The sequence below is a fragment of the Anastrepha ludens genome, chromosome 2 (assembly GCF_028408465.1).
Source record: "Anastrepha ludens isolate Willacy chromosome 2, idAnaLude1.1, whole genome shotgun sequence".
Classification (NCBI taxonomy): domain Eukaryota; kingdom Metazoa; phylum Arthropoda; class Insecta; order Diptera; family Tephritidae; genus Anastrepha; species Anastrepha ludens.
The window spans coordinates 70,306,258-70,326,292 of record NC_071498.1 but is presented as its reverse complement, the minus strand read 5'-3'; the positions used below and the strand labels follow the sequence as shown (position 1 = coordinate 70,326,292).

The 20,035-nt window shown below is 37.9% G+C and overlaps 3 protein-coding genes across 4 annotated transcripts; 2 read left to right on the top strand and 1 right to left on the bottom strand.

Moving 5' to 3' along the window:
• The first annotated feature begins 155 nt into the window (after positions 1-155).
• On the top strand, positions 156-6,596 carry LOC128871791 (zinc finger protein 91). Of its 2 annotated transcripts, XM_054113861.1 has the most exons (4): positions 156-676; positions 729-2,020; positions 5,558-5,755; positions 5,812-6,596. In XM_054113861.1, exons 2-4 carry the CDS (start codon positions 733-735, stop codon positions 6,444-6,446), a joined length of 2,121 nt encoding a protein of 706 aa, XP_053969836.1. In that variant the 5' UTR covers positions 156-676; positions 729-732; the 3' UTR covers positions 6,447-6,596. The 2 variants fall into 2 exon arrangements, with proteins under 2 accessions (XP_053969836.1, XP_053969837.1); XM_054113862.1 differs by having other exon boundaries at positions 156-2,020.
• On the bottom strand, positions 2,096-4,368 carry LOC128871792 (Bardet-Biedl syndrome 5 protein homolog). The gene is made up of 5 exons (XM_054113863.1): positions 4,135-4,368; positions 3,919-4,067; positions 3,648-3,837; positions 3,337-3,574; positions 2,096-2,562 (listed from the first exon to the last, which is right to left on the bottom strand). The coding sequence occupies exons 1-5, from the start codon at positions 4,197-4,199 to the stop codon at positions 2,113-2,115; spliced, it is 1,092 nt and encodes a 363-aa protein (XP_053969838.1). The 5' UTR covers positions 4,200-4,368; the 3' UTR covers positions 2,096-2,112.
• Positions 6,597-8,007: 1,411 nt separating the features above from the next.
• LOC128871788 (coiled-coil domain-containing protein 39) lies at positions 8,008-20,032 on the top strand. Its single transcript, XM_054113859.1, has 10 exons — positions 8,008-8,358; positions 8,423-8,570; positions 8,650-9,221; positions 9,293-9,622; positions 11,346-11,447; positions 11,532-11,759; positions 11,824-12,394; positions 19,285-19,450; positions 19,516-19,868; positions 19,926-20,032. Exons 1-10 carry the CDS (start codon positions 8,110-8,112, stop codon positions 20,018-20,020), a joined length of 2,814 nt encoding a protein of 937 aa, XP_053969834.1. The 5' UTR covers positions 8,008-8,109; the 3' UTR covers positions 20,021-20,032.
• The last annotated feature ends 3 nt before the right edge of the window (positions 20,033-20,035 follow it).

The following is a 20,035-nucleotide window of genomic DNA, read 5'->3' as shown; positions in this document are numbered from 1 at the left end:
GTAATTATATACATAGCATTGCTCGGCTGCTGCTCTTTCGAAAACATTTTAAAAATTTCCTATACATGAATTTTCGTAGCTCTCAGAGCCTAACATTAAATTAAATTGTTTACAAAAGTTAAGGTAAAAAGAAATTGTGGCTACATAGTTGGAATCAGGTTAAAATTAACCACAACAAAATCATTTCAAAAGAGTATAGCTGAGTAGAATTTGGAAGTAACGAATAAAGTTGCTCGGAAAATGCAAACATATCCATATACATATACACATGTAAGAATGTGTGCAAACAGCATGAGATGAGGAGGATCGATAGCGATGAAAACAACGGCACCAACAGTTGCTGTAGGATCGACAACGAATGGCCAAATGAAAATTTTATAGGCCGAAAGAGAGAAAATTTTCGTTTTTCATTTTTAATACAGAATTTTAGTTTATTTTTAGAAAACTCAAATATGCATATATTTCGTTGGGCCGCTTTCTTAAAAAGAAATTCTTTCACGTGTACGAAAGACGTGTTCTTGTTGAGTCGAATTGTTTTTCGGTACCGATTGTGATATTTAATAAAATAGTTTATTAAAACTTAAAATTACAGTTAATTTACTATAAAAGAATAACGGATGTGGCATGTATATATGTAGCACGTTTGGAAACCTTCTGTGAATGCATCAGACGTCAAGTGAGAGATTTTGTCTAATTTTACAGCCAAAAGTGATATTGTGAAATTTCAGCAAAATGTGTTCATTGTTGGCGTTGAAGTGTCCGCTTTGTGCGCAAACAAATTTTCCGAACATTGACGCCCTACGTGTCAGTCTAATAAAGGCCGCCAACGGACCGCTGGTCTGCCCGATTTGTCATGAGCTGTTTTTGGGTTTGGACAAGTTGACCATTCACCTGTTTAGTCACACCACCGACATGATGACCGGATCAACTGAAGCAGCAACTGCAGCAGCAGCTGCCGAAGCGAAAGATACTAATCGTCCATGTACAAGTCAAACAGTGAAAAAGACAGCAACGGTAAAGCCAGAGGTTAAATTAGAAACGGAAGATGTGGCGATCTCTTCACCTGCCGCAACGAAACGAATAAATAGGGGGAAAAATGCTAAAAAGTCGCGACAAATCGTCGTAGATATGCCCAAAATAGTGGAAATGGCAAATGTCAGTGCTTCATGTAATACACAAATTGCTGACGGCAACAATGACAAAACCAACAATGCACCAGAGGTCACTCTTTCCCAATGTGATATTTGCGAATTTACCTTTCGTGATGAGCAACTGCGTGATATGCACTTTCGCCTAGTTCATCAGAATGTCAGTCATACCAGCAACGATCTCGCAACGAATCCCAACACCGCTTCCGCTTCAGAACCCGATTTCAAATGCCATCTTTGTTCGAAAACATTCAAAATGAAGGGTTCACTACGTGTACATTTAAAAGTGGTCCACCTAATGTGTTTGCCCTACACGGGCAACAGTCCCAAGCTGAACATATGTGATCGCATACGACACAAAGAAACCAAGGTTGGGACCACTGCCAGCAAGGGTATGCCTAGTATAGCGCAGCCTACGCCATTGAAGGGGGAAAATAGTGGCACACAAATATTGCAGCCGCCATCTGCCGCACAACCGTCATTGCAGCAACATCAAATAACATTGGCCGCGAATACAACACAAGTGCCGGCACAGGTACCTAATGGATTCACGTTTGGCACATTGACGTTGTTACCGGCGCCGACGACTGTTACGGCTAATGCAACGGGTAGTTTGTTAAATTTGAATAGTAACGGCGATTTTGTGCATACTGTGGATGGGGCGCCGTTGAATTCAAATGTTCTATTAGTAATCAATACAAATCCAACTGTTGGACAAGGATCAGAGACAGTGACTGCAGCTCCTAGTGGTACGACTGTGGAGTTGCAAAGTAAATGCACAGTCGAAAGTGCAAAAATGTGGAAGTGTAATGAATGCGCGAAAACCTTTACTACAAAATATTTTTTGAAAAAGCACAAGCGTTTGCATACTGGTGAGAAGTAAATCGAGTAAAAAAACAACTTATTTAAATATTTTTCATTCTTTATTTGAAGCGTATATTGCGCTTGACTACATATTTTCTTCTTAGTCTCCCTCTACTCTTGGCAAAACATCCCACAAATCTTGCAGTTTGTAACCTTCACGTATACGTTCCATAGCAAAGCCCAACTCCTTGCAATAGACAGGTTCTCGTACAGGTGCTTCAGTACCGGCTACTACTGTGCCCTCGGCCAAGTAGGTATTAAGCTTCGAGTTAACCTCACGTTCTTGGCGCTCATCGATCTCTTGAAATTCATCGGTTTTGAACTCCTCGGCCTCTTTAATGATGGCTAGACGTTTTAGGGCTTCGGCTGAGTCGTAACGTACACCAAAGTTTGGGTTCTCCGAATAGATGGTATGCAGCGAAATGAGTTCCTTGTAGACTTCATTGAGACGTTCAGCGGGATCTATGCGAAAACCGAGTACATATCCACCTCCGGTCTCGGCAGTCTGAATAACAAGTGCAGGTCCATATTTCGATTCACGAATGCGGATCTATAGAAAGTATAAGGTGTAGATATCGGCAACGAAATTAAATAACTGAACAAAAAATTAAAAAGGTTTTTACACCGATCAAAAACTAAGGGTTAGGTTACTTCACAAAGCAGGACAGTCGAGGAATAAATGCTGAGACATCACACATGATTTCTCAGTCCCATAAGATTTAATTTAGCGGTGACGGCGACTGGACTGAGCCGAAACAATAACGGTTTTTGGAGCTGTTTTGTTTATGTACGGTTAATTCAGCTATTGGCGAACTTAGTCCTTCAACTTCAGTTAGAGGCGGAGTTAGTGCAAAAGATATACTGCATGCAAGTTCCGACTTAGAAGAATAACATACATTGTTAGATCTTTTAGCCGAAAATTTCTTCGAATTTGTGGCGTGTGCCTTTATGGAGGGACCTACATATAGTTTTATATCGCTTTCGAATGGCGAGTAGTTTTTATGAGAATCTTTTCAATGGTAGAAATACACTTGAGTAACAACAACTGCTTATCGAGGACCGACTACTATAAGAGGAACTTTTTCTATCGTCTGCTGTCAGAGCAATTGAGTGACAGTCACATATGTAGTTATGCAAACCCACTCAGTTATTGCGCCAGCCTGGTATCGAAGCCTTTTCATAGACTGTATTTAAAGTGGAGCAAGATTCCTACCTATTCCGCTTTACTTGTCATGGAATATCGATAGTATAAATGAGAAATAAATGGAAATTTATAAATATAGAATATAAACAAAAACAAGTTTATTCTTGATTAAACACTTACGTTCGCGATTTGCAAATATGGCAAGCTAATATTGAAGGTATCATTTGCATCAGCAAACCATACTAAACGAATATTCGTCACCACAAATGAACCTAAGTTGCCTTGATCGCTTGATAAATTCCAAACCCCATTGACATTACTGTAGACCAACTCATCTGGCATAATTATCAATTGTCCCGATAGTACGATGGCGCCACGTAATTTCAAATCCCTATACAGGTATGTGCGTTGATATAATCTGAAGATAAAGGGTAACCATACGGTACAGTTACGCGAATAAATATTATGTATACAAATAAATGTTGTAATACTGATAGATTTCGAAAATGCCTTGAAAAATTGGCGCATTCCTACGCGCCGTATCTCCAGAGACATCGGTGAAGAGGAATTCAAAGCGCGTATTACTGCCGGTGGCCAGTATGTAGAGAGCTTGTGTAGGGCCACCCACTTTTGACACCACCGAACGTGTGTTGGTATTGACAAAGCGGCCAAATCCGATAGCTAAATTGTGGGAAAAATCGATTGAACGTGATTAAGTACTTAATTTTTTTATATAAATATTTTAGCTTCTCACTGACTAACACAAATTATATTTCTTGTGCGATAAGGAATACCAAATAATGCGCAAATTGGTTGCTAAGAGGCGACCTGTATTACCGGGATTGCCTTTGGTATCCTCAATATGGTAAATGGTGTCCAAAACCTTTTCGCCTTTACGTAGCTGGTTTTGTCTGAATTGATATTTATGAAGAACTTGTTTACTATTTTAATTCGTAAATTAATTTAACGAGCACTTACACATTTGGTGTGTCGAATCTAATTTCTTTGTCTTCCCAAAGTAAATTTTCAGTTAAAGAGTCCATGGTATAAATGAGAATTAATTCATCAGTCCGCTTTTATTTGTTATGAAGCTCTTTCGAACTTTGAAGGTAGCGTTACTAGGATACCAGGTTGAGTAATACAGTCAACAGAAATCAACTGTTGCATATTCTAATGGTTCGCTCTTTCCAAATACAAAACTAAAAATCTATCTTAGTAAAATCGTCAAACAGCTGGAAATGTACCGGTAAGACTAAAAAATCTATTCTCTGTTGTACTTTCATATCTCACTATGATTTTCCAATTCAAAGAGTATACAAGACATTGAAATGAAATGACAGTAACGGTGATTGTATTTACTTACTTACTTTTATATATATTATTTATATTTTTGGGTATATGGGTGTTGAGGCTTTCTTGAATGAAGCATAACCTGGAGGTCCGATTCTTAAGCACTTTTACGAGCTGAGGGAACTGTATATCGGGAATAAAGTAACAAATGTTGGCCTCAGATGGTTCCAGCCATAGGAGTGTTATAAAACGACCGAGAGGACCAATTGACAGGTCTAATACATGAAATTATGAGGTCATTGAAGGTTTTCTTTAGTAAAAGGACTACTTGGCGTGATATATGGTATGCTGGGCCTTCAAGCGCTCACCATAGACGTTTTAACCGGCATCATCTTTGAAAAAATGTGAGCAATTGATTCTACCAAAGAATAAAGTATACCAAATAGTGAATTTTTGTGCGCTGTAACTTTCGAGAACATGTTAGTTCTTCGCAATTCTCTTTTATAACCTCAATCATCTCAAAAAGCGTTCCGCCAAGTGGTGACATATAATGGGGAACAGGTCTTTGTTTTTAGTCAAATGGTCGCGTATAAGTTAAGGCGTATGAGCCGGTTCATTGTCGTGAAAAAGAAACTACGAGTAATAATTATTAGATATACTCTGCCTTGTGTGGTAGCTTCGTAGCGTCAGACCTGAGATTCAGTAACATATCGGGTGCCCTCTAAAGGTAATATTTACATTATACGAGTTTTCTCTGAACCCGTTGCCGGTTTATTAATCCTATTGAGGCTGGATCCGGTCCCCTCTAAAGGTAACATTCACATCATACGAGTTTTCTCTGAACCCGTTGCCGGTTTATTAATCCTATTGAGGCTGGATCCGGTCCTCCTTTAAGGTTATCAAGCAATCCTTTCGCTTGAACTTGACGTCAGAATCGATTCCGTAATCGCAAAATTTAAAACCTTTACCTAATGTGCTATTTAATCTAGATTTTTCAAAGTACGTTACAAAACATATTAACGGTTAAGCTAAAATCAGTAATATATATAATTTGCGACTTTCTATTGTACATTTTAGTAATAACACTTCATATGCACTCACTTACTTTCAGGCGAGATGCCTTACACTTGTGTGATTTGTGCGCGCACCTTTACCTTTCAGCAATCGTATCACAAGCACTTGCTCTATCATAGCAATGAAAAACCACATGTGTGTTCAACTTGTGGCCGAGCTTTCAAGGAGCTTTCGACTCTACACAATCACGAACGAATACATAGCGGAGAAAAACCGTTCAAGTGTGAAGTGTGTGGTAAGTTTCTAGGCATTTACTTAAAAGACAAGTTCTAAGTTCTCTGATACCTCTAGGCAAATGTTTTCGTCAACGGGTTTCTTTTCTGGTACATACGCGCATCCACACCGGCATCATGCCCTACAAATGTGATGTGTGTCAAAAGAGCTTTCGCTATAAGGTCTCACAGCGAACGCACAAATGTCAGCCACTACCGAGTTTTCCAGATGAAGCTGAAAGTCGTACGCCTGAAAATGAAACTGGAAATAGCACGAATAACCATACACCTGACCATACTGCCGATGATATATCGGAATGTTTCATCAAAGAATTTCTAGAGAATACGAAAGCGCATATAAATGAGGGTCACAATTCCCCGGCCAGCGCTGAGATTTCAGCTATCACTGGCAATGTCGACGAGGCGCTGCTCACCAAAGCTATTGATGATATAGTTGTGGAATCTTGTAATAAAATGGGTATTGGTAATCATCACGTTGGCAGTCAACACTTGTCGCCAACAAATTTGCCTCGCACCGGGGAGTCATCGATAGCCTGCAGTGATGATTGCCATTCTCCAACACAGAAACTCCAAAATATGCGATTGTATTCTCCACAGCTGCCGGTGACGGGTCTGAGCAACGGCGACAGTGATAGCGTAGATAATATATTTCCAAGATTTCTCCTAGACGATGTGGGAAACAGTATGCTGTGAACGCGGGAAATGTGTGCCAAAAAAGGGCCCACTTTTTTCCTTTCCAAGCTCCTATTTTTTAACTCAATTCTGATATATGCGCTAAGAGGTACTGTCAATATTGTAAATTTTGTACTTTAAAGTAATATAAACCATTTTAACTGCAATTGATTCGTAATCGTTTTAATATTGTATTATGGTTGAATGTACGGAGTCGTTGTAGGCCTCGGGGAGGAAACACTTTTTGAATACTTCTTTAGTTGGAATGACGTAAATCAATTTAGTAGAGCCGTTAGGTTAGCTCACCGCTCACAATCGACTGGGTCTGTCCGCTGCGACTGAAAACTGACTCTCATGTGAATGGGAATGTATGAATATACTTATACCTTATACTTAGGAAACGCGAGGTCGGTTGTAGGGAAGAGAGGTGAGAACTTCATGTTACAATATATTATAAAATGGCTGCTTATTTAAACCAGTTACCATAAACCATATTACCATTTCCGGTTGGGTTGTAAGTAAATAGGCCAAAGATCAAGCAAATCATCATCGTTTATTCAATAGTCAGAACTTTGGCTGCCAACAGCAAGTACTGCACCAAATACTTTTAGACCATTTGTTCTACTGTGGCTGCAGGAATCATGTCGCCCTCCTATTGGAACTAGCGTATGGTGTCAATCGCTGTATTCTGAACTCAAGGGTTTTGCCCAAAACCAAAAACACAAATCCGATACCTTTTATTTTCGTCTTCTCCTGCAGAGTGTGTGGCATTTACAAAGCATGTACCTTAAGGTATCTGACCAGTCTTCATTCTTGTAGCTTCTATAAAAGTTGTCGTGGCCCTCAAACTAATCGAAAATCTTCTTCTAATGATCATTACATTAGCGACACAAACGCTCATGCTTGCGGAGTCTTCTTTCAAACACTTCAATGGCTACCACATACAGTGTACAAGCCCCCTGCCTTAATGGCAAAATTGGATGAATGAGGTTCCAAATTACTACCTTAGATAAAGCCCCCATTGACTACTTCTTGTTTCCAATTCGAGGAAATTTCTCGACAATAAGTGAATTAGTTCGAATGTACAGGTTACTGATAGAACAAACGCATATTATTAGGGACTAGAGAACAATTTCATGCATTATTTGAAGGACATGAAAAAATTGGAGAAACATTGGGTGTATCGAGAAACTGTATCGAGTTAAAAAGGAGATATGGTGACAAATGAAACGGTTCTTATTTAGAAAGACCTTTTGATCCAATCTTGATTTATATTTTTTTACCAATATTTTTCTAAGTTGCATATTTTATGCCTTTACCACCCCTTGTTGCGTGCTCATCTGGTTTTTGTTTGTGTTGACCCCTAACACTTTGAAATCACAAGCGACTGTGAGAGTATGCAAATTGGGGTTGCTTTATTGATACATCCAAATATTTGTGTGTGGTTACAAAACATGTTGCTATACGAGTGACATAGCATGTTATTGATAAAACGTAGAGACGCAATGAAAACGTGAATCGACTCAGAACTGATTTCAATTTCAAACTTATTCAAGTTTTGATAGTCAACGTTTGAAGCAAAATTAAAACTTTCTCCACTTATATTTCTATTGAGTACTCATAAAAATAAAATAATTATTATTTGTATTGTAAAGTATTGTAAGTTCAATCCCAGAGAAGAGCAATGGCGCCTACGGAGGAACCTCATACAGTACAAGAAGAAATAATACAAAAGGCAATGTTGGCCATGGGTTGGGACCCCAATTCGGAGATACCCATGGCCAGTAAAGAAAATTTGTGTATACTAGCCGAAATGGAGCAGATGGTTGAAGAGAAGATACAGTTGTTGGAATCCAATATACAATCCGAAGATCGTTTGGAGAAATTGCTGCAGCATTCAAAAAATGCTGAAATGTGCATGAATCAGAATATGGTAAGAATGCCTTCAAATGCATTAGCATGCATTTCACACATCTTTGCATATATTGTGATTGCAGAAACTCCTGCAAGCCCATCAAACTGAAGTTCATACTGAGGTACACCTCTTCAAAGTAGCTGAACGAGTGCAATCGAAACTGAAAACCGACATTAAACGTATAAATAAGGAGACTGAAAGCTACACTGAGTATCTGAGTACTACAGAGAGTAAGATACATCGACAATGTTATGGAAAACTTTTTTAAAACCGTTTATGTTCCTTCTTTTCCACCACTTTCTTTTCCAGAGGAGCTGTGTAGACGCAAAAATGCAATCGACGATTTGACTTCACGCGTCAAGTGGGCCAAAACGGTGCTATTGGAGTGGCGCGAAGCCATGGAGGACACCAACAAGGGATACAAATTGATTGATAAGTACTTTAAAGAAGATGAAGTGCTGGCTCGGCAGAAGGACGCACGTCGCCAGTTTCTGCATAACGAGGTGGAGAAGCTGCGCAAGGATTTGATGAAATTATATGATGAACAAAAATCACTCGAACAGAGTATTGAATCTACGGCTACACTATATCGCGCAGCACATTTAGAACGTCGCCAAATGATAGATACCTGGAAGCTGGCTGTGAAACAAATGTTGCAGCGAGAACGCGAGATAGAGAGCAATGAGGATGAGCTGTACTATTTGGAGCGCGAGGCAGAACGAATGTTAAAAGAGAGTAAACGTTGTGATGAAAAATTGGATAATATTATCCATAATAATCATGAAGTGGAGCGTACCATATCTGTATTGAACGAGGAAACCTCGGAGGTTAAAGAACAAATTCAAAAATTCATAGATATGACTATTTTAAAAGGAGCTGAGGTTTGTACTCCAATAGAATTAACGGTAAACGGTAAATCATATAAATACTTTTTCACTTCTCTTTCTTAAAGGTGGAACTACTGCAGAGAGATCTACAAAATCTTTCAAATAAAGTTCAACAGCAACGTATGGAAAACCGTAAAATGTCTAAAGAAAAAGATAAGCGTAATAAAGTGTTGGAGGATTTCAAATCATTACTTCTGAAGCTGGAAAGTCGTTTGAACCATACGGCGAATAAGCATATGAGTGCTGAACAGCGGCTGCAAATGTTAGAAGAGATGAATGATACAGAACAGAAGGCGCAGAGTGAAATAAATAAGGACAAAATCCGTTTTAATAGCTTGGTCTATCGGAGTCAGCAACAATTGCAAGATTTAAAGGATGAAAGTAAAAGTTTGGAAGTAAGTAAAACGTTATAATTTGCAAAAATCTGAGGGCGTAAGATAATGTAATAATAAAAAGTTCAGATATTGGTTAATCCAAAGAGAGTCCAAAGCTCTTTTGTATTTAAAGAGAGTCCAAAGCTCTTTTGTATTTATATCCAAGCCACATTCAGACTCCCTACTGAAGGCCAAAAGGTTCTTGGTTGCCGCACTCCTAACAGAAATAGGAGCACATAAATTTATTGCGGAAAATCGGTATAGATCCAGCAAGGCCTGGAGACTTACATAAAATATGTTGAGACGTCTCCTCATCCTTCAGTTATATTTATTATATTTAATAGATTTTCTGCCTCATTATACAGTTCATCCTTCTCTCTGTTATACATATATGGATTAAATTGCAAGGCTAATACATTGAGTTTCTTATGTTCTGTTATTTTTTTTTTTTTTTAATCGTTCACTTTTTGTTACTATTGTAATGCTCTTGATTCACTTTGTTATTTAACTAAATAAACATACGTAACTTTGAAAGCCTTGTTATCTAACGGACTATCAAAAAGCTGTACAATAATTCAGCTCAAACTTTCACAAGCTACATATTACCAAGGCACCCGAAAAGTCTGAGAGTGAATTTGATGAATTGAATTCATATATTCACAAGCTGAAGAAAGCGCTAGACGAGGTACTAAATTAGTTCATTAGTCTGACGAGCGAAAATTAAGGCAATCTCAAAGACTCTCAAAAGTGAAGTACGGAATGTGAAGGCACCCCACACGACACTAACCACCTTTTCACATGTCCCTTCAAACCCACTCATCTAACACCCTCTGGACGCAACCTGTCGAAACAATACACTGACAGGGTTAAGTATGTTGCTACAAGAACAACAACTCTCAAAAGTCAAAAGACGATTATTGACAGTAATAAATACTATTGAGGGACTGGATAATTGACCGTATGACTGTCAGATTCGGAGTCACTTAACACTAGCTACTAGTCTTCGTCGATTTGATGAGTAGTGTCAGAAAAGTATCTTTCTCTTGCGCGCTAGTGCCTCACTAAAAGCATATGCCGGTCTAATGCCTTACTAAGCAACATCCTAAAACTGTTCGTCGAATTTATTAATGATTAAGACTTACGGGCGGGGTGGGGGAACGTTAGATGTAAAGGATTAAAATGTTGTCTATACGAGCTGTAAGTAGGAGTATAATTCAGGTATATTGTGAAAATGTGTTTCTTTTCTTGTTTAATATAACATTTTAGGTACAATTTAGGGTCAATAAGATAAGATAATAAAATTTTCTTTTAAAGTTTTATTTCATGTGTTCAAACATAATATTAATTCAGGTTGATACTTTAACCATTATTTCTGATTTCTGAAACAACCTTAGTTACAAATATGAAATTTGACCAACAAAAAAAAATTTGGACCTCTATGGGTTGAACCCTTTGGGGTTTTGATATACTCATTCGACGCCATCGTTCTGCAGATGAATTTCTTATCCCCTAAAAATGATAAACTTCCCGTGCGAAAACTCTGCATTACTTCGAATAAAGCGCTTTAGATTTCCAAGTAATCATTTCTTCCCGGATGTGGAGGTTGATTCAATGCGCCTATCGGAATAGCTTAGCGATATGTGGGAATATGATTGGACAGGTCTTTCTTCCGCCTTCCAATGGGTTCAATGCACTATTCGTCTAACCTAACCCAATAGTTTTCAAATTTCAATATCATTTTTAGATTTCTAACAACGGTTTGTCAGCAAGCACCGCTAGCGTAATCCGAAACACGAAAAAAATGGAAAAGGAGCTCAACCGCTTAACTGAAGTGTACTACGAAGCCGTGCGTATTGCTACTTACTTTTTAATTGAATGTTCAGTTACAGCACCCGTTTTCTTTTAACTATGCTCCAAATCATTTGTTTAGTCGTTTAAATGTCTGCAAATGGAAAGGAAAATTATTGTATTGCAAGGTGGGGAGTTTGATCCGATGGAAGAGGAGGAGACAGAGCAATATTTGGCTAAGTTGGAGACTCAAAATAATTTACTACAGAGACGATTGCAAGCCACGGAATCACAGAACAAAAAACTGGATCACAACATGCGTAGCTTAACCGATGTTTACAATGCCGATTACAAGAATTTGCAAACCATGGTGAGAGTTTAATGGATTACCTCAAGACAAAAATAAAAATTTTACATTTAATTTTTATTTGCAGCTTTTCGATATCAAAGAAGCGCAAATGTACTGCGAGGGTGGTGTTAAACGTCTCAACATCGAGAAGAATAAGAATCAACAGAAGATAGTCGAGTTGAGTCTTTTGAAGATGCGCATAAAAGAGTTCGATAATGAAATAGTTGCATGCCAAACGAATACCTATCACTTGGGTAAACACCGATTGCAATTAAATCGGACAATGAAGGATCGTTTGGTGGAGATAAAAAGTCAAATGGATTTATTAAATCTGAAGCGTAAACATTTGAATGATGAGAGAAGCACTTTGTTGGCTGATATCGGAGAACGTGCGAAACACATTGATGTGATACGGGCACGCTTCGAATTGACCTCCAAGCTAATGGGTATCAATGAGGACGGCACCTTGGTTACGGCTACACAATTGAAGGTGGAAGCAGCGCAAGAGAAGCAAATGCTATTGGATGAGGGTAATAATTTGAACGAAAAGGTAATCAAAGCGGAAGAGGATATTAAAGCAATGGAAAATACTTTGATGTTGCTCAATAATTCGAATGATTCCTATCGAAGAAATTTGAATAAGAAAGTAGATGAAGGTGAGTGGGAAATACAGAAATCTGAATCAGAATTGTTCAATAGGTGATATTTAGAACCCAGGAATTGAATATACATATATTAATTGCCGATAAGTGGCTTCGAACGCGAATATCTCATGTAATGTACAGTGAGACTCCGATGTAGGATGCACTGCCGTGTCATTTGGAAAAGTTAGCTTTTGTATAGCTATAACGTAGGCATTTTGAATGTTTTTGGAAAACATTAACATAGAGAAAATTTCTTTGTAAAATCTCTGCGATTACATAGAGACTATAATAAATTTAAAACGGTCTGCTAGAAGAAGGGAGGCACACGCGCTCAACCAAACCCATTGCCATTCTAGATTTATTGAAAGAACTAGCAAACCCGGCCCCCTTCGCTGGGCACACTAAAATAGAATAGATATGGTTTAGAACAGAAAATATATGATTTTCATATTATTTATTTCTTTATTCTTTACTCAAGCGCTTTGGCATAAACAATATTTTTTATTTTTCTATTTGTTTTTGAGTAAATATAAAATATAAATTGAAAATCAGGAAAAAAGAAGATTGTTTTTAAATTTCAAATCAACGCATATGAATAAACAATCGTCTTTTTTCCTGATCATCCATGAATTTTTCGTTTCAATTTATATGTTTTATTAAGCATTGGAGCTTTTTTAACCATTATCCATTTATATTTTCAAAAAAAAAAACGAAAAAAATTTTTTTTTCCACGAACACATAAGTTCATTCGGACTTCACATTAAATTCTCAAATTTCGTCAGAAATTATTCACTGTTCCAAAATCCACTCCAAAAAAATTCACAAACAATTTTCACATGTTGCACTTACGTTTTTTCCTTATGGCATCCAAATCAGAAAGAAATATTGACACATTGTAACTCACACTGTCAATTTGACAGTTCAGTTCCGCCCCAAGCGTTAAAAAATTAAGCGACATTCTGGTTCAAAAGAACGCTGTACCCGTTGCCAGTGCTCCGAATTACAACCAAACTTTACGAAACGCATTTTCAGTGCTTACTTAACAATGTGCGTAAGTTTGTTTAATTCGGTGCAAAGACACGGCGGGTCCACGTTTTGGCATATATTTCGAGACCCTAGTCATCAATAGGTATGAAAATTGCCCCGTATCAAAGCACTTATCAACAGCTTTCATTTGATACCCATGTTGTACATACACGTCCGAAGGTTACCCGGGTCCACGGTTTGACCTATATCTCGAGACCCTACCTACCAATAAGTATTCAAACTATACGGAAATCATCTTCAATACCTACTTAACAATGTGTGTAAGTTTGGTTTAATTCGGTTTAAAGACACGGCGGGTCCACGTTTTGGCATATATTTCGAGACCCTAGTCATCAATAGGTATGAAAATTACCCCGTATTAAAGCACTTATCAACAGCTTTCATTTGATATCCATATTGTACAAACACATTCTAGGGTCCACGTTTTGGTCTCTATCTCGAGACCCTAGTCACGGAGAGGATGGAAATACTCTGAACTAAAGCATTCACCAACAGCTTCCATTTGATACCCATATTGTACATACACATCCGAAGGTTACCCGGGTCCACGTTTTGACCTATATCTCGAGACCCTATCTACCAATAGGTATCCAAACTATACGGAAACCATCTTCAATACCTCATTAACAATGTGTGTAAGTTTGGTTTAATTTGGTGCAAAGACACGGCGGGTCCACGTTTTGGCATATATTTCCAGACCCCAGTCATCAATAGGTATGAAAATTACCCCGTATTAAAGCACTTATCAACAGCTTTCATTTGATACCCATATTGTACATACACAACCAAAGGTTACCCGGGTCCACGTTTTGACCTATATCTCGAGACCCCAGTCACGGAGCGGCATGAAAAATACTCTGTACTAAAGCATTCACCAACAGCTTCAATTTGATATCCATATTGTACAAACACATTCTAGGGTCCACGTTTTGGTCTCTATCTCGAGACCCTAGTCACGGAGCGGCATGAAAAATACTCTGGACTAAAGCATTCACCAACAGCTTCCATTTGATACCCATATTGTACATGCACATCCGAAGGTTACCCGGGTCCACGTTTTGACCTATATCTCGAGCCCTATTTCCAAAATAAAATATAATCCATGTTACTCGTGGATGATGTAGCTTTCGAATGGTGAAAGAATTTTTATAATCGGTCCAGTAGTTTTTGAGCCTATTCATTACAACCAAACAAACAAAGTTTTCCTCTTTATAATATTAGTGTAGATGGAGTCTGGCTGAGGTATTCTGAAGCAGGGGTCGAAGTGCAAATCTTAATCCATACATATATCTATCTAACATTCCAAATAAATTTTTTTGCATAATACTGCTTAAGTGTTGTCCCTGGCCAAATCTACGTTGTTCGGAAAACGAAATGAAAATTTGAATTGGAACTTAATATTTTTATCTAACAAATTACTGTTACAATTTTCATAACATTTAATCAGACTATATAAAGCTTTTAACCATATTTGAATTTTACCAAACTACCGGCAGCAAAATATTATATTTGCCCATTATTTTATACTTCAGGTCTGTTCATGAAGTAAATAGTTTGTAACAATTGTTATAAATTATCACGTTTTGGTGTTCATGTACCCAAAAAAGTTGCACAGTAGTGGAAAGTGAGAGAGCAAAATGTCATTTCATTTTGCGGGGAAATTGCAAGTTTTTATTGGATAAATTTTTACTTGAAAGAAATTGAAGGTAAGGAAAACAGCTGATCGCAAAGTAAAAGTAAACACGAATTAAAATGGCGAATTGCAAAACAGCGATGATGAAATGGAAGAAATAATTTTGCATTTTATTTGCTTTTTTTTATTTAATACGAGGTAGCTCAGGTGAAAAAAAATTTTAATTTTTGTAGTTTTTCCTGCCAACAATTTAATCAGCTGTTCGTCAAACTTGCAAATTGTTACTGGTTTTGTGTTCATGTACTTTTTTTTGATATTTTTCCCTTTGAAGGCCTCCTCTGCGTTGGAAAGATCAGGTGGAGAAGGACTTGCCTTCACTTGGTGTGTCCAACTGGTGCCGGTTAGCACGAGAAATGGCCTCTGGTAACGGTCAAGCATTGTTTGACAAGAACTTTATATGTGTGCGTGTCGGCTGATTGACGCTAATATCTAAAATTTTTGATTTTCATCATTCAAAAGCCGACAACAAGTATGTGTGACACGACGACACCCGACTGCACTAACACACACAAAACTCAGTCAAGCATGCTGTATCGTCTCCAGAGGCCAAAAGAAACAACTGGCGTGCTTTGTTATACTCGGCCAAAATCGCGTAAGCGGTTATCGCGCCAATTAAGAAGAAGAAGAATATCAGCTGTTTTTCTCACTTGCAATTTCTTACAAATAAAAACTTGCAGCTTCCCCTCGAAATGAAATGTAATTTTTTTCTCTCACTTTCCCCTACTTTCTGAAATTTTTTTGGGAACATGAAAACCAAAATGTGATAATTTGTAACAATTGTTATAAATTATTTGCTTCATGAACAGACCTATTATAAATATCGAAATTATAAAGAAAAATATTTATAGAAAACTCCATTATTTTTATTTACATATGTATGTATTCAAATTCTCTGTCTATGCAAAATAAGTGCCGCACATCGAAAAGTATCAGCTTAGCATTTGCAACAGGGTTGCTAACTTTTGTAAGCGATGTATTACTTCCGATTTTGTTACGTGCCTAGAATAGATTCCATATGCTTTTTTTAACACGCTCCAGCACAAAATGAACGTCTCTCCTCTATCGAGCTATCACTTTGCTCTCTCAATTTTTGATGATGGATAATGTTTCGGCGCCAACCAACGCCCACTTGCAAAAATTGGAAATATGTATTAATATTACAATTTTGTGCTGCCGAGCACGACTAATGAGTTTCCATCTTTATTTTTTTATTTAAGTCTATGAATTAAAATCCTTACAGACTATGATACAAAAGTTGCTTAGATTAAACTATTGATATATTACATACATGTATTTAAAAGCAACTATAACATAGAATTCAAGATATTTAAAAATGCTACTCTTGAAAGCGAAAAATCGAGAACAACATCAATATGAATGGTGTTTATTGGCATACTTAGTTTTAAAGTTTCCCCCATAAAAAGGATAGAAGTTCCTAAGAGATCGCTGGGGAACATTAAATCGAGTCCGTTTCAACAAGTAGGGGCAATCAATTAGTCCAGTAATAATATGTATGTATTATGAGTAAAAGACAGTCACAACATAAACCTTCGAATTTCTAAGAACATGAAACTTATAAGCATGAGACGAGCACAATATGATGGCATGGGATCAATAAAATTCAGTAGCTTGCTGACTACAAGCTCTCCAAATAAAAACAGCATATTCTAAATGAGATCTAAAAAAATATGTATAGAGTAACTTAATGGTATATGGATCAGAGAACTTAGTGGTGTTACGTCTGACGAAGCCCAACATCGAGAAAGATTTTAAAGTAATATAATTTATATATGATAGTTATTAAAAGAAAATTTGTTATCAAAGATAACGCCAAAGTCCTTAAACTCGCTAACACCCAGCAGGTCACATGTCGAGGTACTATACTTAGTGCACAAAATGTTAGATGTTTTCGAGTAAGATATTTGAAAGCAGATAAGTTAGATAAGTTCAGCGAAAGACGTTAATTCTGGCACCACAAGTAAATCCTATCGATATTGGCTTGCATTTTAATGGCATCTTCTTGAGTTGTGATCGCTAAAAAGATCTTAAGGTCATCAGCATAAAGCAAATATTTAGCAAATGATAAGCAAATAAAAGCGGTCCCAAGCGATCCCAGCAAAGGGAGTAGATCAAATACCCTCGATCGTTACAACACAACGTCTATTACTCAAATAAGAGTTTATCCATTACAGAAATGCAGAATAAAAACCCAAACAAGGTAATTTTTTTATTTCGAAAAGTTAGTGTAAATACAGTCGACCTGGAAACTAGGGGAGAAAGAATTAATCAAAGTATATCTGTTCGCAACAAAACCATGCTGATGCAGGCAAATTAAAGATTTAACCGAAAAGCTCAGCTTAGCATTGACCGGCCTATAATTTCTAACGTAATTTTTATTGCCACTCTTAAAGAAGGGCGCAATGAAAGAGACCTTCCATGCGTCAAAGAAACATTACGACGATAAAGATTTGTTGAAAATAATTTTCAGAGGATAGACCAAAATCGGACAATTTTTTATCAAAACTGCTGATAGTACATCAGCATCAGCTTGAGAGGATGAGCATTACTAATATCCTCAGCAGAGAAGCAAAGAGCTCCAAAGTTTAGGGCATAAACTAAGTCAGAAGAAAAGTTGCACGGAGGATCAAATTCTTCGTCAACAAAATTAGATTTAAAAATCTCAGCAAATAAGTTTGCCGCTTCACTTCGGCTTCGCGCTTGACTATTATCGGAAAAGATACCAGTGGGAACACCGGCACTAATCCTTCTAGATTTTATGTATTTCCAGAAGGTTTTGGGTTTGCTTTAATGTTTAACTCGATGTTGGTAATATAGTTATTATAGCGAAATTTATTTAAATCGTATACCCGCTTCTTTGAGAAAAAACGGTCTTTAAAATAAGCTTGTAAATGCGTATGGGCATTCCTAATCCTTACCATGCAACAGAGGTGACCTTTTGTCTGATATGCTGTGGCACGACCCGAGCCAGGCAAAGAGCAAGCGAACTGTAACCGTTTGTAAAGATCTACTTCAAATAACTACAGTTACACAGTTTCTTGAGACATAGCGAAATGCTTTCGAAGTTATTTGGCTATATTTGCTGTAGTTTTGTAATTACTCTTGGCCGTATATTTCAAAGATTCATGAAAGGCCGTTAACTAAGCTCAACGGCAATATCGGTGTAAGCCGAATAGCGTCGCTAGGTCCAGAAACCTCCTCGTTGTTGTTGTAGCAGCACAGTGAACCCGGTCAGTGCAATGAAAATTACCGGTCGTCTTCGTCTAGGAAACTTGCTGTTTCGACAGGTTGGGTACAGAGGGAGAGGGGTGTTAGATGAATGGGTTTGAAGGTGCATGTGAAAAGGTCGGTAGTGTCGTGTGTTGTGCCTTCGCATGCTGGACATACGTTTGGTATGTCGGGGTCAATTTTGGGCAAGTAGGGATTTAACCTGCTAGAATATCTAGAACGTAGTTGTGCCAAGGTTACGCGGGTCTCTCGGGGTGTTTGGAGCTCTTCATCTGCTGTGAGAGGTGGTTGGACTCCGATTACGGCATTCGGGGGTCGGGAGCTTAAGAAGGTGGTAAGTGTCTCCCGATGAATGTTGTTGTCTGTTTAAACACTGTTCGGTCCAGTAATTGTCGGTCTGTTTTGTCCTGCATCTCGTCGGAGTAGTTGAAGAGGCATCTTTTGACGTGCCTGGGAAGTGGCTTCACCAGACAAGCACAGCGTAGTTTAGAAACCTCCTGGTCGTATGACTATACGCCTGAAACCTGAATATCTTAGAGTAAAAAGTTCAATAGGAGATGCATTACTTCCGTAAATGCTAGGTGCAGGCCCAACGCACCTTGATGTTACGATTGTAGGCCTAACCACAACAATGTATAGCCAACGCACTAATTTGGGGGCATCAACTATGAAGAGACTTTAGTATGTGCATTTGTGTCTGGTTCAGTTTTTCAACCAATAGTATTCTAAAATATTTACGCTCTCAGAGTATCCTTCGTTTCGCTAATTGCAAAACTCTCTAAATGGAGTACTGGAATATTTAATACGAGCCTCCAAAATACTTTGAATGTATAGAACTTTACACTGACAGAATAATGGCTCAGCTTGAAGAATCGCAAAAGATCATCCATCATCCATTGTGTTTATATCGCCTCAGACCAAGTTTTGGAAGAAATGAAAGAATTGCAATCCAACTATTGCCAAGCTTTGAATCAACTTAAGGCCCTGCGTAGCAAGCATCGACAAATAGAAAAAGATAATGACAAAAATCTTAGAGTATGCGAAGACCTGCAACGCCAATTGGAAATTTCCACGGGCAAAAAGTACAGCAAATAGATTTTAAATATCTTCGTACAATTTTAAAATGTTTTTTTTTTACTTTTTTCAGTGTCGAGAATGTCGAAATATTGGAGAAACTGCAAAAGGAACTTGACGATCAGAGGATAAAATTACAGCGCGCCGAGCGTGAAGTAAAAAACTCTTTAAAGAGGGTAAAAGAACGTAATTTGGGTAAAGAGTTTATCGCATGCTATGAACGTGAATTAGATTTGCGTGAACTCGAATACCGCAACTCCAGCGCACTTAATCAACTGGCCGATATGGCAGAGAACGATGATGGCATCGGTCCCAAAGCCATACGCATAATGTTAGAGAAAGGTTTGAAAATGCCACATCTGCTTCAGAAGACGCGTAGCTTTGCCTCCTGGCGTAGCGATTTGTCCGAAACTTCTTCTTCCAGAGGTGCTAGCCAACCAATTTCTTAAATAGTTCGTTGTATACTTCTTTTTTAACTTACAGATATGCCCATCTCCACCACTCGTTCATCTACATCGGAAAGCACCAGCCTCGCGATACAACCTTCAGTTGTATCGATTGATTTCTCCCAACCTTAATATTGCTTTCAATAA